Below are 24,528 nucleotides of genomic sequence, written 5' to 3'. Positions count from 1 at the left end.
GGCATTAGAAAACGGACATCTATCTGCAGTTAGAGATCTACTTGCATCGCCTGAGTCAACCTTTATTGAAAAAAACACTGTATATGTGTTTACATCCACATAAATAAATGTACACACCCATGAAAAAGACGAGGTGGGCAGGAATGAGGGGGAAATTTCTACATGTTTGTATTGGTTAACTTTTTTGTCTTTAAGAAAGAGCATCTGTGTTTTAAAATCTGAAAAGGTAGTGGAGGGGCCCATGCTCTTGACCTTTAAACTACATGGCCTTGAAATCTTCTTCCATAAACTTTTCAGAGGAAAGTTCTTCCTGGAAGCTTCTGTGTCAGAAGGACCACTAGGACATTCTCCAAAGCTAGAGGCAACATTTTAATCTTGAGCTCGCTGAGCACACCCTGGGCTCCTAAGCAGGCGGCCTCTGATCTTAAATATGAATTTCAGGCCATTCCCTTCTGTCTTCGGGATCTGGTCTGCCTACCTGGATTTCATATTCTTCAGGAAATCTTTGGCCTTTTCCAGGTGAATCTTCAGTGTTTCCTCGTCGCTTTGCTGCCTCAGTTGGTCCAAGAGCTTATCCAGGCGGGCTTCCAGGGCCTGGCAGCCACCCCCAAAATACAAGGAAGCAGATGTGAGTTACCAAAACTCAAAACTCACCGAGTGCCTATGAGTGACATGCAGAGACCCTACCACCAGAACCAAGGGGCAAGTGCCTCAGGGCAAACACAGGGCTTTTTCCTAGAAAAGGGGGCACCAAATGTGCTACCTCACTTACACTCAATGCTCTGGGCTCTTCTGTCGATAATGTTCTTCTCTGTCTACTTTACATCCCTGGAGACCCAACTCAGATGGGACTCCTCAGGGACACGTCCCTATACCCACACTGCCTCGGCAGGCCACCCCCCACACCCCCCCATGGTGCCTGCCCCTTGCTCTCTTTGAACCAATTGTATTTAAAATCAGATGCTGGGTGTGTCCCTCCATTTCCTAGATTGTGTGAAGGCAAGGGGGTTGGGGGCCCAGCTCATCTCCTGTGGGCACGGGGTGACTGCCATAGGTAGAAGCTCCGCACCCCACCCCAGTCTGTCTCTCATGCACACTCTCTTACAGACACATTTGGGTCCAGGGACCCATCACTAGCCCAGACCTAACAGGTGGATTTCTTCTACTCCCATTTAGCCCATGACCAAAGTGAGCCTTGATTTCTCCATCTGTGTAAGTCTTACAGCTTGAGGTTTTACATTTGAATCTAAGATAAGTTTGGGGTTAACTTTTATTTACTCTATGATAAATATGGTGGGTTGTTTTATTTTTGTTTTTGTTTTTGTAATATGAATGCCAGCTGAGGTTACAGCCGCCCAGCAGAGCCATCGGGCAACTGACTGTCTGGGTGTGGCCCTCCCTTCCATCCCCACAGGAGCTTCTGGGGGGCGAGAGACCACACCTTCTCGTCCAGGCTGCGCTTCTGCCTCAGCTGCTCCATCCTCTTCTCCAGCTCCAGAGCCAGCACCGACAGTGCGCTCTGATGTGCCTCCCACAGCTGCACCGCCTCCTGGAAGTAGCTGAAGAGATCTGAGCTCTGCCATTCTGTCTGCTTTGCCAGGCCCTCGAAGGATATCTGCAGTGGCAGAACCCAGAGAAGGGAGCTTGAAGACCAACGGGCCCGGGGTGAGAAGAAGGCCACCCCCTCACAGGGCTCCCTCGCCAGCCAGTGGAGGCCCCACCTCTCCAACGACCGGCCTCGCCATCACTGCCTGGGCACCATCCCTTGGGGTCATCTTCCTGTCACACACTGGTTCATGGCTCTCCCTCCTCTGGAACAGCTTCTGGTCTGCCCAAAGCCATGCCCTCATTCTGGCTGAGCCTGAAGTCCCATCTCTAGACCTGTCCCCTATGCACTGAAGTCACTAGTGGGAAGAAGGGGAGGTTTGGGGCCTGGAAGAAAGCAGGAGCCGCCCCAGACGCCAGCCTGGGTACTCAGGCAGGCCACGCCCATCTCAGCCTGGGCAGGTTTCCTTCTTTGGAGTTCCCTGATTCTTAGCATCTGAGCCAAACACCATTCTCGGCTGTTAAATCCTCACCTCTCCCCATTTTGTGGTTGTATTTTATGCTCTCATTGGGGTCCGGGGGCAGCAAACTTGGTCTAAGAACTAAATTTGGCCCTCTGCCTTTTTTGTATGTGGCCCTGAGAGCTAAGCTAATTTTACATTTTTTAATGGCTGAACAAAAAAAATCAGACAAAGATACCGAATGATGTGGAAATTATATGAAATTCAAATTTCAGTGTTCACAAATAAAATTGTCTTTTGTGTAACAAGAACGGAGTGAGAAGTTGTTACAGAGACTTGACAGTCTCCAGGGAACTGAAATATTTACTATCCAGCGCTTAGCAGAAAATGTTTCCCCACCCAGGTCCTGATCCTAAGCATCTTGGGGCAGGGGCTTGTTGCTCCTCGTGGCCCTTGGGCACGCAGACTCGACAAGGGCTCAGAGGAACTCTCGCTACCCCAGCCCTGGGCAGCGCGGCTGTCACTGGGCAGCAGGGCCGGCGGGGGGGGGGGGGGGGGGCGGGTCACGGGGGAGCCCAGAGCACCCCGTGCAGAGAACTACCCCAGAGGGGCAGCCAGGACTGGGGAAATGGTCTCACTGGTGACAAGAAAGTTTGGGGCCCCCGGACTCTGGTCTTCTCATAGCAGGGCACTCCAGGTGACCGCTCCCCCCAACCACCCACCCCACTCTCCAGCTGTGCAGGTCCCCAGCTACGCACATCCAAGAGCTCCAGCTCCTCCTCCACCTTGCTCTGCAGCTCGCCCACCATCTGGAAGAAGTATGGGCTCACCAGGCTCTCTGCCTCCTCCTCAGTGAAGGCTTTGCAGTCCAGCAGCTGCTTCTGGAGGGGAACCAGGGCAGAGTCTGGCTTAGGACGGGGGAGGGCTTCACCTCAGGGCCTGGCCCTGCCCCCTGAGGTCTGCCTCTCACCCAGCCTCAGGGGAAACCCTCCCAGCGGTAGGGATGGTCCATCTTTACGGTCGGCCCACAGAGTACAGGCGCTGTGCACTATCCCTGTTCTCTCACTTAGCCCCACTTGACAGATGAGGAAACCAAGGCTCAGAGAAGCGGAGGAACTTGCTAGAGGCCACACATCTGGCAAGTGGGGGGCTGGGACCTGAACTCAGAACTGTCGTCCTGCAGACCCCAGAGACATAATCAGCCATGCTAACGGCCTCAGTGTGGCTGCAACTCAGACGGGCTCCTACTTCCTGTAACTGAATTCCTATTATGCCAGCTGGAAAGCAGTCTTCTTCATATTAATAAAGCCTTGGTTTATGTACAAAATCTAATATAAACCAATATCCCCAAATAAAAATTGTCTATAGTTGTATGCTTTCAATGCTGCTGAATAGGAATACCAAGGGCCCTTCCTGTCCAGCCTAAGACACTCCTGGGGTGTGTGCTGACTTCAACTTAGCCCCTGCTGCGCCTGACAAAGAGAAGTAGGATGGGCACAAGAGTCAGCACTGAGGGCCCCTGAGCTCCTCGGGAGGTCTCAGGCAGCAGCAGGGATGAAGGGAGGAAACCCTCAGGGGCATGGTGCTGGGAAGGCTCTCCTAGGGTCTAGGAGCAAAGGTTTCCACCCTTCTCTCCCTCCATGCTTTACTTCTGAGGCTTGATACCCTGAAAAACCTGACTGAGAGGCACATGGCTGGCCCTAAGGCCACAGAGCACTGGACCCTGCCTGATACCATGAAGTACTCTGCTCCCCGTGAATTCTGCTCACCCCAGAGTCTCAGGGGCAGAACAAAAGCTGTACAGACTCATGACGGGAGGAGGAGCAGGAACTTGTCGGAGCCAGGAGGCAGGAGGGGGCATTCTGCCCAAATTATCTTCCTGTACCCCAAAAAAGCAGGCACTGTCATGGAAGTAGTCTGTGAGGGACCCATGGTCTCACCCTCTGACAGGGGCCAGCAGGGTGGACAGAAGGGCTGGGTGTGACAGCAGTGGCTGCACTCACTTACGGAAGCGAAGCCCTGGAAATAACCCCCTGGTCCGACCTGCCCTGGATCAATGTCAAGTGCTGTAAGGGGTACAGATGGTCAAGGCTGAAGGCTGACGTGGTCAGAGTGTATCACCGCCCCCATGGGGCTGGGACGTTTTCCTGGAGGAGGTCAGGCTGGGCTCCACCCTGAGTGACAGGTGGGAAAAGCTGGGGAGGAGGGGTCCGGGCAGAGGGGGTGGAGGGGAATCCAGGCTGGAGGAGGGCAGGGGTGGGGCGGGAGGGGCCCCCACCTTGCACGTTTGCACCTGGGCCAGGCACTCCTGCCACGTCTTCTCGTACTGCAGGCGGATCCGCATCATGCTGTCTATGTGGCAGGTGTCTCCGTGGGCAGAAAGAAAACATGTCAGCTGCTCTTCCAGGAGGAAGAGGGAACATTAGAAAGAGTTTACCCTCTGCAAGGGAGGTAACTTCTCCCCTTAGCGAAGATAATTGAGGTGAGATCTGTGGTCTCGATTCGGAGCAGGGGCTGGGATCCCCTTCCTCACAAAGTCTGTGACACCCCAAGAGAAGGGCCTGGAACGAGGAGTTGCCTTTATCTGTTCCGAATCTATTCTGACCCTGATTCTTGACTCCATGTCAAGGCTAATGAAATTCTTTTCAGAGGGTTGCACCAAATCATAAAACAATACCAAGGGTGCAAATTAACGAGAGTTTACGGATCACGTCTGTGGTTAATTCCCTAAGAAGTGAAAGGTTTGGCGGAACACTCAGAAGGTGACTGATTTTTCTCTCCTCCCCGACTACTGTTTCCCACTTTCCAATAAACTCATTGTGTGACTCTTGGTGTCTAAGACAAGCAGTTGAGGTTTAATGTTCGTGGAAGTTCTAGAAACTGAAAGCACAAAGATTCTGAAGTGGGTTTTTTTTTTTTTTTTTTTTTTTTTTTTTGGATGAGGGCTGAGGAGGAGGACAGGGTGGATGGAAGCTGGGTAGATGGCGGACACAGGACAGGGGAGGACAGGTATGTAGTAGAACCGACAAGGAGAAGCTCTAAAGCTGGTTTCTCCAGCCCCAGGGCATCTCCCTTGGCGAGCACGTCCCCACCCATCCCCTGAAGTCACAGTGATCTGTGCTTCCACTCCTGTACCCTTCTGACCTCTTCCCACTCTGACCTCATCACTCCCAGCTCAGAACTTTGCCCTGGGTTCCTGCTCCAACCACAGAAAGCTCAGCCTCCCCCGACATGGTGACGAGGCTGGCACGGTCTGGGCCCCGGGCACCTTCCAGCCTCTCCTGCGATGTTCTTCTTTCCCCAAAGGCCTCAGCTCTGTCTTGCCCGTGAGCCTTCTCACATGCTATTCTTCCTGCTAGAAAATCTCCTCTCAGCCCTGGGTTTGGCTAACTCTTGCCTTGCTCTTCTTGACTGGAAGAACACTTCCCCCGCAAGGTCTCCTATGACCCATAAAGGAGCTGCGTCCCCAGAAACCTGCTGGTCACCTGCCTGCTCCCCGCTGTAACACCCTGCATGGCCTGACCCCCACCCTGGATGGGAAACACCCAAGGAGCCACCCTGCTGTGTACCGAGGCCCGGGCCCACTCCCGTCCCTAGCAGGTGCCTGCTAAATGGCAGTCACTGCTATTATTGAGGGTCTTGGGGCTCTTACCTTGGTATTATAATACCTTTGCAATTCTAAACCTGAGAGCCCTGGGAGCAACGGTGGGTACTCTTAACTGAAGTATCCAGGTCAAGTTCAAGCGTGACTTCATTAGCTGTGTGACCACGGGCAGGATACCTCACCTCTCTATGCCTCTGAGTTCTTCTTTATCACAGGGGGACAATGACACTACCGACCTTACCAGGGTGCTGTAAGCCTCAAAGGAGATGGAAATATCCTATGTCTTCCAGAGCAAGGCTTGGCAAACATTTTCTATGAACGGCTAGATAGTAGATACTGCCAGCTTTGCCAGACATAGAGTCTCTGTTGAAGCTACTCTTTTTTTTTTTTTTAAGAACTTATTTATTTGAGAGGCGCCTGGGTGGCTCAGTGGGTTAAAGCCTCTGCTTTCGGCTCAGGTCATGATCCCGGGGTCCTGGGATCGGGCCCCACATTGGGCTCTCTGCTCAGCAGGGAACCTGCTTCCCCCTCTCTCTCTGCCTGTCTCTCTGCCTACTTGTGATCTCTCTCTGTCAAATAAATAAATAAAATCTTAAAAAAAAAAAAAGAACTTATTTATTTGAGAGAGAGAACTAGAGCACAAGCAGGGAAGGGGCAGATCCCAGGACTCAGGGATCATGACCCGAGCCGAAAGCAGACACTTAACCATCTGAGCCTCCCAGGTGCCCTGCAACTATTCGTTTCTGCTGCTGTAGAGCAGAGGCAGCCAGAGACAATATGGGAACAAACGGGCAGGGCTGTGTTTCAACGAAACTTACTTGCAAACAAGCAGGGGCCCGTGGGTGGGAGTTTGAGGACCCTTGATATAGAGCATTTCTAAACATTACCATTTATTACTGAAGCTCTCTTGTAAGCCAGGCATTGAACTATGGACGACCGGACTGTAGGATGTGATTCCCACAACAACCCCACAAGGTAGGTACCTTTATTGTTCCTCTTGAGATCCCTATTTTACAGAGGAGCAGTTCGAGGCCAAGAGAGGCTGCACCTTCCCCAAGGTCACACAGCTGGAACAGCACAGAGCTGGGGGTCAAACCCAAGTCTCTCTGACTACAAGACCACATGCTTGGTATCCCCTATGCCCAGGGCCTGGCCCCCAAGCTGTCCTCACAGAAGGTCATCAGAGCCATCCCTCTGGCTTCCTGCTGGTTAAGGGATCAGAGTGTGTGGATGGCATGGCTGCCAACGGGGAAGAGACCAGGAAGCTGTGGGAGGGAGGAAAGGTGCTCTACCATGCAAGGTTTGGGAGATTTTATGTGAACCCTCAGAGCTCATGCTTGCATCTGCATACCCTCCCTCCTCTAGGGGGATGTGCCCCACTTCTGAGTTTATGACAGGCTCTCACATAAATGACTGGCTACTACTTGAACAAGTTCTGAAGAGACCCAGGTGGCATCCCACAGACCTCACTCACCAAGGTGCTTATTGAGGGAGTTGAGAGAAGAATGCCATTCAGTCAGCTGAGCTTTGCTGTAACTGGGGGGTAGAAGGTCACTGGGGAAGGAATATAGGACAAGTAAGCCATGCTTGTATAGAACGTTCACTTACCAGAACTGGTAGCATCTTCAGGCACGTGGCCCCAGTATTATGTGGTATCTATATAAATATCAAAGAAATAGTTGACTTGTTGGGGACTTCCTGGTACCAAAAATATAACTCATAAGAGGTCTACTAATATTACCAAGTCTGTTACTTAGAAAATAAAGCCAAGGACATCCGAGTGGCTCAGTTGGGTAAGTGCCTAACTCCTTATTTCACCTCAGGTCATGATCTCGGGGTCGTGAGATGCGGCTAGTGTGGAGTCTGCTTAATATTCTCTCTCTCCCTCTCCCCACCTACTCCCCACCTCATGTGCATGTGCACTCTCACTCTCCCCCCACCCCCCCCCAAAAAAAAAAAAAAAAAAAAAAAGGAGGGGGAAAAAAAAAAACAAAATTTCCTTAATGGAAAAAAAACAAATGGCTTACATGACTGGACAAAGGAAGCCTACTTGCCTACTTCTAGGAACCGAATTCGAGATAACAGTATAAATGCATACAAAGTTTATGCATTAAGACACACTTAACAGTAGTGTTTATAAGCACTCAAAAAATCATAAACAAACTTCATATCCAACAACTGGATTCTGTCTAAATAAAGCACAGTGCATTCTCTTCTGAAGTCACTGAAGATCATGTGGCAGATTGAAAAACGGGCCAATATCCTTAGCTGTTCCCCTCCGTCTATTTCTCCACCCCTGCGCTGGGCCAGGCCACGTGATTTGCTTTAGCCAATGAGGCATTAGCAAATGAGAGCTGGAGGTGGAAAAGCTTGTGTTCTTCCCTTTCTCTCTCCTGTTGCAGGTATCTCTGCCTCTTCTACCAGAGAAGCCTCAGCTGTTCCAGTCCAGGCTCCAGACACGGGAGTGAGGCCATTCTTGACCATCTAGCCTCAGCCTGGCCAGCCCAGACCAGGGAAACATCCTGTGGGAAATGACCCACAGAATGGTGAGAAACAGCTTGTTGTTTTAAACCACTAAATTTGGGGTGGTGTTTAATGGTATGGAAAGATGCATACAATGAGGACCATATAACGTATTGTCCCAAACCAGGACATCTTTGATGATGAAGAGAGGGAGTCTATTAATGATTATACCAGGACAAGATGTGTAACCCAGGATGGCCTTGGGCACCCTACTTATGGTGGGATGGTAAAGAGCAAAAGATAAGTCCGAGACTTGCACAGCATAATCTCAAGTCTAAACGTTATACTAAGAGCAGTACTTTGTCCTGGCTTGGATCCTGGGACAGAAAAAGGACAGTGGCAGAAAACTGGTGAAATCTGAAAACATCTGGTGCCTAGTTAATGGGAATGCGTGAGTTTATTTCCTAGTTTTGTATTTAAGATAATGATAGTAGAGGAAACTGGGTAAGGGGTCTACAGGAATTCTATGCACTATCTTTTTAAGTTTTCTGTAAGTCTAACATCACTCCAAAATAAAAATTGAATTAAAAAATATTTTAAAATTATATGCACATATGCTTATCAGATCCAGGAAAATCCATGGAAATACTCCTAGGATTTTGGAAAACTCTCTCTTGGGAGCCCTGGGAATCTTATCAAGACCCCCCCAGCCCTGCAACACCAGTGCCCACAAGCCTACAGAGGGCCTCTGCATGAGCAGAGAAATAAAGTCCAGGCCTCTGGGGTTTCAGGAGTAAGGCCTGGAGCTATGGGAGGATGGGGTATGGAATCCCATATGAGGTAGCTCCTTGAGACAGCTCCTTGAGCTTGACGAGAAGGCACCCTACCTTCCCAGTAGGGGCCAGAAGCACCAGGAAATGCCTTTTCCTGCCTGTCTTTGGCCCTGTCTCTCCCTTCACTCAGGCAGGTAGCCAGCCTATGTGTTCACAGCCTATGTGCGGGATATGGCAGGGTAGAAAAGACAGCAGCCTAGAAATCTTTCTGGATCTTGTCTCAAAATCTAAGTTTTCTGGGGAGCCTAGAGCACTGGGGAGGGGAAACCTTGGTGGGAGAGGGCTGAGAGCCCAGGGGAGGGGAGCTGGGCTGGCAGCTGAGACCTGAGGACCCGGAGCTCTCTCCTCACCCAACAGAAGGGGGGCTGGGGACAGGGGAGGGCAGAGAGGACGGCTGCCTGGCAGGGGCAGCCTGGGTCCTCCTTCCTGGTGGAAGGCTGGGGAGCAGCTGTAAGACCCAGGTACCAGGAGAAAAACAGCTCCCTGGGTGTGAGGCCACAGGGGCGCAGAGTAGCCTCAAGATTCCTGCAGCCAGCTGTCTAGAGGTGAGGGCAGCTGCCCCGGGGCAACTGGGTGGCTCAAACACAGAGGAACAGACCCCTTCATGTGGCTTCCCGTGGGGAATCATGGCTTCACCTCAACGGCTACAACCCCAAGAAAGACCTGAGTTTGGCCCGGTTTCATAAACAGGGACTCAGTCAGAAAAAGTAGAGTTACAGAAAACAAGAAAAGCGCTTTATCTTCTGTGGAGATTTTTATCCACCTTGTTAATTTTGCACCAGCATGGAAAAGTGCCGGCCTGGGAAGACTGGGTGGGGTTCTAATTGTCACTGACACCCGAGGAGAACTTGAGGAGAACTTCAGCTCCGTGGTGGGGAGATAAGCAGGGCTCCCTCGCAGGGGTGGGAGGGACCAAGGCACACAGGAAGAGGAGGAGCGTCTCCCAGCAAGGTGAAGTGTCTCCACTGTCTGGACCACGCAGGCTCCGCCCTGCTGCTGAGACGGGATGCTACAGGATCCCGGGGCAGCGGGCTTCCAGGGTCTAGCACATTCACTGTGTGCCTCACCAGCTTATTATGGGGTCAGAGCTGGGTGAGCCCAGGGCTGAGGGGCGCAGCCCCGGCCTCTGACAGGTTCCTCGTCTGGTGGCAGCAGCCTCTTCAAGGACCTCAGGCTCCAGCCTCGGACGCTCCCACTCACCCTCCAAACTGTGAGGCTGCTGGAGCCATATGCTCCCCACCAGCTCTCAGGAGAAAGTCCAGCCCCTGAACCTGCTCCCTCCCCACCCACTTAGCCTGCCCACCCCCCCACCACTGCCTCCTTCCAAGTTTTTTGGCACAGTCACACTAAACTTGTCTCCTCAGCAAATACATCCTGTTCTTTGTTGCCTCTGTGGCTGGAATGCCCCCAGAACGTGGGCCCAGGCGGCCAGCACAGGACTAGGGAAGAAAGAATTGGCCTGGCTTGGGGGATGCTCCAGGAGAATGGTCAATGCAGAGGACTGTGCCTGCCTCCCCCACAGCACCCCTCACTGGAGCCCCACCCCACCCCCCGCAGCATACCAGATGGTGCAGAGATGCTCCAGCCGCTTCTGCTGCAGGGCTTTCTGGTCCTTCAGCATGCTCTCCATCTCCTTCCTCACACCTGGAGGAGCCTGGATCCTCTCACTGGCCATGAACTCACTGGGGATCCAGATGCATTGGTACCACGGAGAGGAGAGGAGGGGCAGGGCAGAAGGGAGAGAGGGGATGAGACCCGTGGTGAGAACATTCTGAATCTAAGTACCCTTACACCCTCCAGCTGCTTCCTCCCCACTGAGGGCCTCTGGGACAATGATGAAAGGAGGGAGGGTGGAAGGCGAGAGAGAAGAACTAGAGGGCCACCAGGGAGGTTCCGGCACTAAGAGCATGTGACCAGCAGGCACAGATCTAGGTGTGGGTTCTGACTGCTGCCTGCCAGCTCTGTGACCTTGGGCAAGTCCCTCCCCTCCTCTGAATCTGTTTCCTTTTCTGTAATAGACCTTATAAAGAGTACCTTCCTTGCCTGACACTTACAAGGACCCAGTAAGATAATGCAAGCAAAGCCCCTCAGACCATGCCTGGCTCAGGGGAAATGCCCCATAAATGTTAGCTCCTGTCATCACTGTTGATGATTACTGACATCTGTAACAATCTCCAGGCCCAGGCCCAGACAACTCACTTTCCATATAGCATCTTGATCATTACTGAAACCCTAACACTGGCCCATCATCGGGTCTGCTTTGCATAAGGAGACAGAGGCTCTGAGACGTTCAAGTGCTTGATCAAGGTCACAGGGAAAGTACAGATGGATCCAGGTCTCAGTACTCCTCCCTGGTGTCAGATTCTGGTGTTCTCCAAAGGGAAATTCAGGTGTACAGATGGGCCTCCCAGCTGTAGATGCACCATGCAGACGGACAGACAGACATCCTTTGGCATCCTCAGACGTCTTGGCCCAACAAGCAAAAAAAAGCCTTGCTTGTTGGCCAGAAGCCTCAGGATCCTTGTGTCCCTATTAACAAAAGGGCCACCTGGCGGCAGAAGCATGGAGATGGGCCCTCTCCCTCCCTCCCTGAGGTGAAACTTGATACCAGAGGGCAGGAAGTACCAAAGCCTGAGGAACCCTCATTCTCCCTAATCCAGTAACAGGGTTATATGTAGCAGTAGTGTGGAAATTGGGCAGATAATCAGACGGATGTTTTCAAACAATTTGTACCAGGCTCCGAAAATGCTTATGTGATCATGTTTATGGAGGAAATTAAGATACATAAGCGACATATGCAGTGTGGGTCTAAAAAAGCTTGGGAGGAAATATACCAAAATATCAGCTGTGCTTCTCCCCGTGCTGAAATTAGTGGTGATTTTTAATTTCTTCTTTCTACTTTGATCTACTGAGACTTGAAAAGAAAAGAAGCACCTATTTTCCACCCCAGAAGAACAGCAGGCCTCTGGAGTCCCGACAGAAAAGGGAGGGCGAGGGCCACAGGCCTACTGTGCCGGCCTCCCAGGGAGGCTATGGAGGGGCTACAGGCAGGGTGGGCAGCCACGGACCTGAAACTCTGCACCAGAGCCTGCTTCTTGAGATCCTTCCAGGCGTCCACCAGGTTCTGCCAGTGGCGGTGGCTGTGGAGCTCCTGCTGCAGCGTGGCCTCCGTGAGGTTGATGAACAGCTGGGCGATGGCCCTCCGGTTGCCCAGGAGGGCTTGGTTTATAACCTGTGATATAGGCAGGCAGGCTCTGCACGAGGCGGGGGCTCTCCAGGCTCAGAACAAGGCTCAGTTGGAGAGGGATGATGGGAAGAGGAGCCAGGTGAGCGGCAGGCAGAGGGCCTGGGGCCCAGCAAGGCCAAGGAGGACAGTGACAGCATCTGAAGGGCACTGAGGGGTCACTGGGCACTCAACAAAGTTGCCTGGGGCTGAGCGGCCATGGACAGGGACAGGGGCCTTTCCCGAAGGCTTACCTATGAACCCTGACTTAACTATGTACCCTCAACCCAACCCCAAGACCATATCAGATTGTTGAAGAAGCTGATTTTAGGTCACCGGAGATAAGCACTCTCATGGGCTCTTAGTGTTTAATTGTTTTGTTTTGTTTTTAATAGATTTGTTCCAAAAGCAGAGTGCTCATGCCAACAGGGATCAGTCACATATGGTTATAATGAGAATGAAGACTCAATTACCAAATGAGGCCAGATCTAGAACATTCATCCTCAGTCCTCCCAGTGAACCTCCCCTGGGCATTCTTGGTAAGGCAGCGGAGACAATTCTTCATTGTGTGGCGCTGTTCTGCTACTTAGTAGCCTGCCCCCTTTATGAGAGCAGTCTCCCCCATGCCCCCGTGGGGTGTGACAGCCAAGTGTCTCCACAGCTGCCCAAAGCCCTCATGGGAGGCGCCTCCCTGGGGCAAGGGTGGAAACCTGCCGAACTCAATGGGTAGAAATTCTAGTAATAATTTTCACCAGAACCTGAGGTTTGTTGCCAGCTAGACTTCCTAGCTGGGGAGCACTGGCAGGTTTTTCCTCAACCTCCAATTCTGCAGCCATAATCTGAAGCTAATGCTATTGGCAGCATAGGGATTTTGTGAAATTACATGAGATAAATGCACATGGAGTCAGGAGCAAGTGCAGCTGTCCTAATGAGTCAAGTAAGCGTGTGGAAGTCAAACAATGAAACATCCCCGGGACGCTGCTAACTCTGACTCCCCCTCACCCCACGACAGATCAAATGGATAAAAGTTAGGGACTCTTGCTTATTTCAAATGACCGGGGCCACTGCTGAGCCATCTTTTACCCCTCCTCCCCCCAACAAGCATTGGTATTTAAGGATCATGACCCCCATTTTATGGACAGGGAGTTCCAGGTGCTGGAGCAGAGTGATGTTGGGAGCTTGCGTGTCTGGGTGGCGGAGAGGGAGGTCTGTGCCTGCTCCACGTCTGTGGTTCGTCCGGGACTCCCACACACTGCTGGGAGGCCCCACTTTCTGCACAGGGCCTAGAAGCCCGTGCAGGCAAAACGTGCCCCTGAGTAGCCAGAGGAAGCAACAACATGCATGGACACAGAGCGTGCAGTGCTAAGTGGAATAAGTCAGACAGAGAAAGACAAATATAGGATTTGACTCGTGTCAAACTGAAGAAACAAAACAAACAAACAAAAAGACAAAAAAAAAACCCAGACCCCATATAGAGAACTGGTGGTCACCGAAGGGGAGGTGGCGGGGGGGAATGGGTGAAACAGGTGAAGGGTATCAAGAGCACGCTTGTCATGAGGAGCACTGAGTAATGTACGGGTGTGTTGGGTCACTGTACCATACACCTGAGACTCCCAGAGCACTGCAATGTTACTTATACTGGAAGAAAATACATATGTACATACACAAGTGTCCTTTCACATGGCGAAGGAGTCAGGCTTAACTCTGACTTTGGAGGCATTATGAACAACCTTGAATTTCTTGTTTTCTACACCCAAAGAAAGCAGCTGGACAAGGGTGGGATGCGGACAGAGCTAGGAGACTGGCATGGTTTAACAACAGGCACTGAGAGCCAGCAGGAAGGCAGACAAGAACCACCAGAAAAACAGAGCAGGCTGGGGTCACTTAGGAGGGCACAGACCACCCAGAGAGCAGGACTGCTCATCATCTAGCACCCACGACACTGCACAAGGGAAGCTAAGACTGGGCCCAGACCTGCTCAGAAAACCATCAGTGCTCAAACCAGTGACCCTGTGCTAGGTCACTGGGATTCAGACAGTAGGGATGGGTGCCATGTACTTTAGAAAGATTTCTACTGAAAATACTTAGCCAAAACCCTTGTTCTGAACCCAAGTTACCTGGAAATGTGACCTACGAGAAAACCCCTGTTCCTGAGACACCGGGCTTGGGGCATCCTCAGGTCCTGCTCCACCTCTGGGCCGACCCCTACACGTGCAGACCACTCACCATGGCCTCCTTGTTTATCAGCCTGTACACGTCAGGTTGCATGAGGTAGGAAGTCTTCTCTATGATTTCCGCATACTTCTTCAGCACGCTTTTGAGCTAGAAACAAAAAGGTGCCATTGTTAGCAACTGTCTTCTCTTGGAGCCCTAAAAGGACACAGACGAGGCCTCATAAATCCCACAGGTAGAAATCACCACGAGCCCACATGCAGGCCAACTCACTTTATCTGCCCGAGAGAACTCGGCCTTATACAGGGCCTCATCCAGCTCCTTGATCCCCTGCTTCTGGAACTGGAACTTCTCAGCCACCTGATCCCACAGCTCCAGCAGGGTCTAGGCCGAGAAGCCTGGGTCAGGCTGGGAGGACAGAGAGGCTGGGAGGGAGGGAGCAGGACCTGGGTAGGGCGGGCCTGGCCACAGGGGAACCCCTCCCTACTTCGATGGTGTAGTATTTGAGGTCGGTGTTGCTTTCCACCTTCTTGAAGAGTTGGTTGATGTCTTCAGCCGACTCGGCCAGCTTTTTCATAAGAAGCATTCCTGGCTCCAAAATGAAAGGTTCCATTTCCTAAAACAAGCCAGTAGGGCCACCACAGCTGTGGGGTCAATGCCACCAGAGAGCCCGGCCCTCCTCCGCCCCCACACCCCTGGGGCCTGTGCTGGGGAAGTGCCAACTGTGGTCCTGCCTCAAAACTGATAATCATTCTCTAGACCTAAGGGGCTAGGATTTACGAATCCGTTCACAGCCAGAGCACAAGGGCCAGCGCCATTTATTCGGTCACGGGCCTTGTGCCACGGGCTCCACTCTGGGCTGAGCCCTTGTCCTCGTCCTCAGACTCTCATGCTCCTCATCACAGCCCCTGGAGTAGGTGCTGACATCAGGCCTGGCCCATGGCTGGGAGTCGACAAATAGTCATTAAAGAAGTGCCCAGTGCAAGAATCCCGAGTTTACTTCTAATGAGGAAACAGGCTCAGTTGTGCTGTATGACCAAAGCCACAGAGCCACAGGCGAAAGTAGAGCTCGCAGACAGCTGGGACAGATGAGTGAAGTGACAGCGGACAGGGGGTGGGAAGACCAGCAGCCCCCGGGCCCCCCCCCCTCCCCGCCCCTAGCAGGACTGAGCAGGGAGCTCAAGGGCTGGGCTTTGGCCTCAGCTCTGGAGTCCAGTTCCCACCTGGCCCCTTACGTGCCAAGTCAGCCAAGACGTTCTGGGCCTCACCTGTAGACTAGGAGAAACAACGGCACCCGACTTAGCTGTGCGTGTGCTGAGCACTCACCATCAGCCACTCAGACATGGCTATTCTGATTCCATCTACACTACTGGAGAGCCACTCAGGACCCCTGAGCTGGGAGTGGGGTGGGGGGGAGGGGGGAGGACTCTCACCATCCCAATCTGGGCGATCTCCTTCTTAAAGTTCCCCAGAGCACTCTCATAGTCCCGCCTCTGGGAGTCCATTCCCTTGGTGCCCAGGGTGGGGGTGCAGGGCCTCTCGGGAACTGGGGGAGAACAACAGAGGTGAGGAGGCGGCCCTCAGAGCTTCAAAGCGTGGGGAGAGCGCCCAAGAGAAGTCAGCAAGGCAGAAAGTGCCTCGGTTCAGGAGATGGACCCCCAAACCAAACCACAGGGTCAGAGGCTTAAGGAAAAACAGAAAAGACAAAGGTGATGCCTAAGTGCTGTTAAGGACTGAAGTTTTCATCCACAGTTAAATGCCAGAAAAAGTTTCCAAATGGGACATATAGAACGGGACCAGTTATGTTTGTTAAAAAGTTTTATAGAAGCACATATGTACACTAGTAAGAGTAACCCACACTTACATAGCACTTACCACCTTCCAGGCATTGTTCTAACTCAACTACCACTCCTGAAGACGCCAAGAGGCAGTCGTATTTATTAGTCCCATTTACGTAAAAAGTGAGGAAGGTCAGGCATGGGCGGTAAAGAACAAACACGGGCAGTGGCTGAGCGGGGGTTTGGCTGAGGACCGTGTGCTCTGAGCTCTGTGTGCCTGCCCCGTGCTAGGCTGTCCCCTGAGTCTATGGGGGAACCTAGACACTGGACTCCCCATGTGGTTTCACGGGGCGGGGGGCAGTCTCGGGAGGAGGCAGTGCTATTGCGAAGGGAGAGTTTTTACTTTCTGCTTATCTCCTTCCTTTGTTTTTCTACCGTAAGCATCTATTAGGGGGTGTCTGTTATAAGTCTGAACCCCACGTTGGGTGTAGAGATTACTTACAGTGAGCACGTATTATTTTTTTAATCATGAAGAAAAAGACCCTTCCTCCATCGTAAGAAGGAAGACAAGGTAGATTGAAATCCTCTTGTGAAATTGCAGTAAAGTCAGCCCGTTACCAACTGATTTTCATCAGGACATGCCAAGTGTGCACAGCCCCTCACCCCCTCGCCCCCTCCCCAGCCCCCTGTATTGAGGAGAAGGCCCAGGGGAGGAGGCGGAGGGGAGAAAGCCGAGCCTGCCCTTGTGGTTGGACAGAAGCTCACCGATGGTGTCCATGAGGCCCCGGACCTCTCTGGCAGCAATGGTACTCTCACTTTCTTCAGCTTTTTTCTTCTTGATTATTTCCTTTTCCCTGAGGCACAGAGGAAACAGTAAACCCTCAGCCCCCTCCCCCATACCAAGGCAGCTCTGGCACACAAGGGAGTCCTCAGAGGGACCATGGGCATCAGCAATAACCTAGGCTCACCCCATCCCCGACAGCCCTGAGGCCATGCCAGTCTCCCAATGGACATCTGCAGCCAGCAGGCACCATGGTCCCCAGACAAGAAATCAGGGACATGGGGCACCTGGGTGGCTCAGTCGGTTAAATGTCTGCCTTTGGCTTAGGTCATGATCCCAGAGTCTGGCTCAGTGGACAGCCTGCTTCTTCTTCTGCCCCTCACCCTGCTCATGCATTCTCTCTCTCTCAAATAAATAAATAAAATCTTAAAGAAAAAAAAAAAAAGAAATCGGGGTCTGCTTCTGCTCTGGCTGCAAACCAAGTGTGGGTAGTAGGCAAGAGCCACTTCCACACGGGGACACTGAGGACCAGAAAGGGCGTGACCAGCCTGGGAAAGTCAGGCCGGTGCTAAGCATTCAGCATTTGCTCCTTCGGCAACCCATCCTATGAGGTATTTGTGGGGAAAGGGGTTTAGAGAAGTCACTGTATGAAGCAGAGCTGAGACTCCCAGACCCACATGTATGAAGCCAAGGTCCATAGTCCGTGGGGTTTGGGTGTGGGAGGAGAAAGCTGAGACCCCAGGACAATCCATCTCAGCAGGGAGGAGGAGGGTGGCTGAGGAGGACCTTAGCTTTGGAATAAAATCCCTGAATGCACTGTCCACAGGACAAAGCAGCACAGAAATGCAACATATCTCAATGACACCTGCCATTCCTCAGGGCCCCCACATGTGTGGTGGTTTCTAGTCGTTTCTCACGCAGTCCTCACTGCAACCTTACCAGCAAGGAACACTGCAGAACCGGGGCTGGCCCTGCAGACGTGGGTCCTTCAACCTCATCGACCAGATGCCCATGGGAGCCCAGGTGCTCTGACTACAGGAATGCTGATGGCTCTGGCTTCTCAGCCACTTGACCCAAGGAATTGTTTTACACTGGTGCTGATCTATCTCTACCTTGGGCTCCCCTTCCACTCACCAGAGGCCCTGCCCTGGGTGAAGGAACACACAAATTGGCTGGCTTTGCCTGGCTGAATTTTCAAGAAGGGGACAAAGCTGGCGGAGAGACGCCAATGCTGAGTCAATGACCCTAGTCATCGGAGGGCGGCAGATCCTGGCAGGTTACAAACGCATCTTCCTTCCTGCCACAGCCCATAGGGAGTTGTCCTCTGGGTCTGCATTCAGGGCAGAGCTGGCTTTGTCTGTCCATCCCAGGAAGCAAGCTCAGCACAATGCCAGCACCCTCCATGAGAAGTGCCTTTTCTAAAACACTGTCCTGTGGGGGCTAAGAGGTCCTGACTAATCTGGTTATTGGGATAATGGGTGGTCCTAGACTAAACCTTAGGAGGCACAAGGACTCTCAGGTCAGCTGAGAGGGGGCTTAGACCCTGAGGGAGCCAGAGTCATAGGCAGGCTCCAAGACCATCCTCCTGGGAAGTAGGGGTAGCATCAGCAGGGCCCTGCCATCTGTGCCTCTGGACCCCTGCACTGGGCATCAGCACTGACTCCCAGCCTGGGCTTGGGTGCCTAGTGGGTTTGCCCCTCTGGAGGTAGTTAAGGGTGCTAAGGGTCAGAAGCTGCAGGAGATTTCCCTGGGAAAAGTCAAAGGTAGGTCGGGGCAGAGACCGTTACCCAGCATCGGGTCAATCTCCACCCCAAGGCAGGTGAAAGAGAAAACAAGGGCAGGTCAAGAAAGACTGACTTCCCCTTCAGGGTCCCAGGCCTGAGAAGGGTTTGTGACTTGTGCCAGCTTGCAGCACGAAGGGAAGGTCAGCTCCTGCTACGTTCTCCCCAGCGCCCCAGTGAGGTAGATGCAGCCTCTCCGTTTCCTTTTCTCTCCTTTTCTCCTGCTTGAGGCGTCTGAGCTCAGGGAGCTGAAATGGCATGCTCGGGAATCTCAAGTTCAACTTCTAAGCATGGAGGTTCAGAAGGAACTCCCCGTCTCCCGGCCCCAATACCATATGCGCCCATCTCAGGGAGTGGCGCCTCAACCGTCCACGCAAGCACTCAAGCCACAGACCCAGCACTCTCAGGAGCCTTCTCCTCCCATCCAATCCACTACCTCATCTGGGGGGTTCTGCTTCCAAAACAGACGTGAAGTCCGCTACTCTCTGGCCCGCAGCCCCACCAGGCTTCTAGTGACGGCGGCAGCTCCTCCCTGGCCTCCCAGCCTCTGGGCTGGCCTCCCACACTGTGCCCACAGCAGCCAGAAGACCTTCAGAAGGCAGGTCAGTTGCTGACTTCAGCAGGCCCAAATCCGGACTGTGGTGCAGGCCTCTCCTAGCCTCCTCTCCCACCCCTCTGCCCCAGGCCCACGGACTTCTTAGGTCTTCTGGAGAGAACCAAGCCCTTCCCGCCTCAGAGCCTTGCCCCGTGCCTCCCTCCCCTCATCCTCTGGTCTCAGCTGAGGCCTCTCCTCAGGGGCTTTCTCACTTCTGCACCACCGCTTGTCCTCTGGGTCAGAGCCTTCCTACCTTTGGGGGAACTTGCTTATTTTTACCATCAAGGCCTCAAGTTCCAGGAGGGTGGGCTCCCAAACCCAGTACCTGGCCCTAGGTGCTCAATAAATCAATCATTCCTGACATGGGGGTGGGGGATAGGAAGAAGCAGAAGGGAGAGAGCAGCACACAGACCAGCAAAGTACCTCTTTCAGAGGAGGTACCTGGGACTCCATTCCTACCAGGCACTCATCTAGTGTGAGATCTTTCTGAGTTTTCAAAGACTCTGACCCCCCCAGTGTGTGGTGGTGCGGTGTGGACTGCAGGACCTACCTGTAGAGAACAGGGTTTTCTGTGACCCAGTCATTGGGTAAGCTGTGTGCCCATTTCCGCTGCCGGAAAGACATCATCTCTCCTTCAGGAATATCCATCTTCTTCATCAAGGGCTTCCTGCCATTCTTGGGGGTCATAGACCGTTCCAAGGCATGCTTCCTGGAGGCTGCTAGAGAGCGCACCAGCTGCGCCTGAGGCCACAAAAGATCCCAGTGGTGGGTCAGAGCAGCCGGCTCCCCAGCACCCTAGCCTGACCCCACAGTCTTGTAAGGTCACAGGGGAACTTCCCAGCAGGAAGGCACTTTGCTGGGGGGCCTTCAACCCAGGGAACGAACCACATGCTCCCCCAAAACATTCAGCTGTCTAGAAACGTATTTCTTAAGAAATTTCAATGAGAGCTAAGATGCTTATCGCAGCATCCTTAATCACAAGGAATTAGAAAAATGGGACTGTACAGTGATAGGGACTGGCTGAGTAAACTTGGTATGTCCCTTCAGTGGACTGTTAGGCATTTATTAAGAATTTATTAAGAATCAGACTTACAAAGGACTTCTTATGGCACAGGGAAATGCTTATGAAAGACTATAAAACAATTTTAAACTTACAGAAAGATGACCCATAGAACATGTGCTAACTGTTAAGAAATGGTGTGTTGCTTCCGGGAGCAGGATCATGTAAGTCATTTGATTCTTTGGTTTCCTTACACTTGTATAATTTCCAAGCCTTCTACAGGAAGCATTATTCAGGGCTCAAAGTAGGAAGGAAAATCCCTTTTAAATAAGCAGTACAGTAAGATATTGTTCTTGTCTGTGCAGTTTTTATAGACAACAAGGCAATTCAAGCAACCTATCAAGAGGTTGTCAAGAGGGTGTTGCTTTAATACATGATGGGAGGTCGGAGATGAACAACTAGGCAGCCTCTCAACATCCTGAAGTACATGAATGTCCCTTGACCTGGGGAAGGTCTACGTGATACTGCTAACAGGGAAAAGGCAGGTTTCAAGACACTGGTATAGAATCAAACCCATTTTTACATAGAAAAAACTAGAAATCCTTTTGTGCATAGAAAAAGGTCCCAAGATATTTATTGGTTAATTCTGGCTATTTCTGAATAATTTAAGTTTAAATTTAATTTAATTTAATTTAATTAAAATCTTAATGTAAATTTTTTTTAATTTTCAAGAACAGATATTCTAATTTTGTATTCCTATGTTTTAAGAGCCAATAAGAATTATTTTTAAATCGAAGCAATTTCAAAGCCTTATTTCATTGGATTCCCAGGCAAAAAAGCCTTCAGAGGGAGGGAAGCTTGGGGAGGAAAGGGAAGTGGGTGACAGAGGGACCGACCTACCTCAGCCTCAAAGATCTGCTGGTAGAGTTTCCCGCTGGGAACCTGGGTCACCTTCCCCACCGAGGACATCTTGGCTCGACCGCTGGCTGAACGCCCCTGTTGGGAATTCATTGTCTGGGAATCCTGTCTGGGGTTCGGTCTCCACTCCGACTGAGGTTGAGAAACTGACGCCCCCACCTCCAGGACAAGTCCTCCGCCTAGGACAAGTCCCACCCAAGCAACGCACGCTACTGCTCAGAGAAAGCCTGGGGTCCCTCTCAGACATCAGGGTTTCCATTTTAAACAAAAAAAGAGGAGAGGGGAAGAAAACAAAAAGGAAACAAACCTCAGGTGAGGACAGAACTCACGGAGAAGGCTGACTCTTCCAACCGGGCAGAGTGCAAACCCGAACTTTGGGGGCAAAGAATAATAATAAGTGGTTATTGTTTTGTGCTTCACTGTCCCAAGCTCTCCTGGGAAAAGTCAACGTGCCCAAGGCGTCGGTTTGGATTTTAACCCGGCCTTGAACCTCCAACCTGGAGCTGAACAGGGTTCAAGGACCCCTGACTTCCCACTCCGCTACTCCCCACCACCACGAGTGGACACAAGGAGGTGGTGGTGGAGGGAGGGAGCAACCTGACTCTGGCTACGCTAATTAGGCACCTACTGTATGCTGAGAAGACCCAGCAGGCTCCTCTCACGCCACCAGCCCTGCCAGCCTGCAGAAGAGAGGGTGCTGGGGGCAGTCCCTGGCCATCCCCTCTAACCCGGCGGACGAAGGGAGGCCCTGCGCCCCGGGGCCTGACGTCCCACCTGCAAGGCGGCACCACTCAGGTCAGCCAGGGCCCTTCTAGGCTTAACTGCGACTGGACGCACTTGGTCACCAAGGCAACGCAGAGGGGCGGGAGTCCCGCTAGCCCCGCCCTCATTTCCTTTCCGAGGGGGGAGGAGATTGCCCAGAGCAACGTGAGCTCTCCACCCGGAGCAGTGAAACCGCTGGGAACCTATTCCCTCCCTGCCAGTTTCTCCCCAGCGCGAGAGGGCGCCTCGGAGCTCTCAGGAGCTTCCGGAGCAGCACACCAGCTCTAACTCCGAGCCATGGTAGTCAAGAAAATCCCATCTTTGCTTGGTTAAAACCAACCTCTGCTGGCAATAGCACAGTGCTTGGCTCTAAGTAAGAAGCTGAACGCATCTCTAAAAAAAGACCAGCTCTTTCACAGAGTACGTGGTTGAAGGGCTCCGGATTCAGGCCTCAGGCTTGTATGGAATTATGATGAAAGACGATTTTCTAGGACTCTGAGTTCCATTCATCCTCCCCACCGCTGCTTCATAACCTCCTAACATACCTCTCGGACCTGCCCTCTCTCCCATTCAGGAGTCCACACCCGCCGCCCCACCCAAAATCTGGAGCCCCTGCCAAATCCAACTCTGTCTTAGATGACCACAGAGGCGCCGACGTCTGGTTCGCACCTTGCCCCTCCCTGCTTCAGCTAGCTCTCCACTCTGCGTATGCCCCTGCCCCCTGCCTGCCCACCCACCCCCAGCCAGGCCTTCCTCAGCCTTCTCTGCAGGCAGCCTTCCGTCTCCACACATCCCAGAGCCAGCCAGTCTTGCACTACCAGGGACAAAGGTCCCAGCCACTCACGTTCCTCAAACCCTGTCCCTGCTCCTTTCGCAGGGTGTGCTCGTATGTTGGTGGCTGGCAAAGACAGGAGCACAGAACATCCCAGAGTAGGTGTTTCCTGAAGAGCAGGTTACATCTAATTTTGATGCAGCTTCACTTGCCCTTCGCACGGTGCCTTGCACATGATTCAGACACAGTGAACGTTCCCTGGGTGAATGCACGACTAGCTGGAATGTTCTGGTCTGACCCTCCTAGAGTTTGTCTCCTTCCCACCCAGCCAGCCAGACTCCAGACCGGACACTACCTGATGTTATCACTGAACCTGCCTTGAAGGTTTCCTATGTTTTGTGAGGTACCCAACTCCCCAGAAAATCCCTCCCTTCAGCAGAGATCTCTGTTCCAATTGCTAGTAAATGCATCCTAGGACAACTTCCTACAAGTGATCATTCCATCCAGACTAGTTTCAGAAATTAAGAAACAGTGAGTAGAAAACTCTTTTATTCCCCTTCTTTGGCAATGGGTTTCCAAATATTATGTTACAAATACTGTAACAAAAGGTTGGACTAGGGCGCCTGGGTGGCTCAGTGGGTGAAGCCGCTGCCTTCCGCTCAGGTCATGATCTCAGCGTCCTGGGATCGAGTCCCACATCGGGTTCTCTGCTCGGCAGAGATCCTGCTTCCCTCTCTCTCTCTCTGCCTGCCTCTCCATCTACTTGTGATCTCTCTCTGTCAAATAAATAAATAAAATCTTTAAAAAAAAAAAAAGGTTGGCCTAATTTTAGCTGCAAAAAGAGAAAAGTGTAGATAACTGAGCGGGGGGAGAGAAACAGTCAAAACTAGGAAATGTGGGAGCATCTGCGTGGCTCAGTCAATTAAGCATCCAACTCTGATTTTGGCTGCCGTTATGATTTCAGGGTCGTGAATCAAGCCCCGCTTCGGACTCTGATGGAGCCTGCTTAGGAGTCTCTCCCCCCCACCCCAAAACAGGAAATGTGCAGGGATGATTTAGAGTCATCCATACTCTGTCTTGTCCCAGGAAACCCTGTTGGCTTGACACTTGCACATCAAAAACAGTGTTTTCCCTCTCTGGATGTGTTCTGGATCCTAGTTTCTGGCACATCTATAATCTGGGAGTTCTTTTTTTTTTTTATGTATATGGATAGAAATATGTAGGCATGGATATATCAGGTACAGTGATTTGTTCTGAGTGAGCAACACACTTACTGTATAAAACAGAAAAATATTCCAGGGAGAACATAAATATAACCCATAGTCTCACCACTGAGAATTTACCTCCCGAGTCTGGGTCTTTGTGTTTGAGTTTGGCTCAAACGTGGGAACTTGTGTTTGGCTTCTGAACGCTATTTGCATTGCCCTTCCAACTCCACAATGTGATATCCACAAGATTAACCGGCCAGAGATCACCAGGTTAGTCTCTACCCCATGTGAGAGGTGGGCAGGAGGCAAGAGACAGGGAATGGGGCTTAGTGGAGTCAAGCTTTTGAACTTTTTCTGCACCTCACCATCATATCTCAGGTTTCACCTTGAAAATATCTTCATTTTTTGTTTTTTTAGTATTTTTTTTAAGATTTTTTTTTTTTTTGACAGACAGATAACACAAGTAGGCAGAGAGGTAGGCAGAGAGAGACGGAGAAGCAGGCTCCCTGCTGAGCAGAGAGCCTGACGTGGGGCTCGATCCCAGAACCATGGGATCATGACCTGAGCCAAAGGCAGAGGCCTTAACCCACTGCGCCACCCAGACGCTCCTAGTATTTTATTTTTAAGCAATC

General features: G+C 51.9%; 1 protein-coding gene across 1 annotated transcript in view; it reads right to left on the bottom strand.

Annotated features, from left to right (window-relative positions):
* LOC111146215 (coiled-coil domain containing 180) overlaps positions 1–21,205 on the bottom strand; it is a 61,637-nt gene extending 40,432 nt beyond the window's left edge. The window contains exons 1-14 of the mRNA XM_022501659.1: positions 21,137–21,205; positions 19,787–19,977; positions 16,845–16,933; positions 15,735–15,847; positions 14,789–14,917; positions 14,575–14,685; positions 14,356–14,451; positions 11,975–12,138; positions 10,469–10,588; positions 7,085–7,164; positions 4,285–4,373; positions 2,765–2,887; positions 1,442–1,615; positions 479–594 (exon numbers count right to left, since the gene is read on the bottom strand). Of these exons, the coding sequence (XP_022357367.1) occupies positions 479–594; positions 1,442–1,615; positions 2,765–2,887; positions 4,285–4,373; positions 7,085–7,164; positions 10,469–10,588; positions 11,975–12,138; positions 14,356–14,451; positions 14,575–14,685; positions 14,789–14,917; positions 15,735–15,847; positions 16,845–16,933; positions 19,787–19,977; positions 21,137–21,205 (1,664 nt within the window). The remainder of the gene's footprint in view (positions 1–478; positions 595–1,441; positions 1,616–2,764; positions 2,888–4,284; positions 4,374–7,084; positions 7,165–10,468; positions 10,589–11,974; positions 12,139–14,355; positions 14,452–14,574; positions 14,686–14,788; positions 14,918–15,734; positions 15,848–16,844; positions 16,934–19,786; positions 19,978–21,136) is intronic.
* Positions 21,206–24,528: the final 3,323 nt, after the last annotated feature.

Source organism: Enhydra lutris, unplaced genomic scaffold, assembly GCF_002288905.1.
Source record: "Enhydra lutris kenyoni isolate GAN:26980312 unplaced genomic scaffold, ASM228890v2 scaffoldscaffold13, whole genome shotgun sequence".
Taxonomy (NCBI): Eukaryota; Metazoa; Chordata; class Mammalia; order Carnivora; family Mustelidae; genus Enhydra; species Enhydra lutris.
The sequence above is the reverse complement of the archived record's forward strand: the minus strand, read 5'-3'. Positions and strand labels throughout refer to the sequence as shown.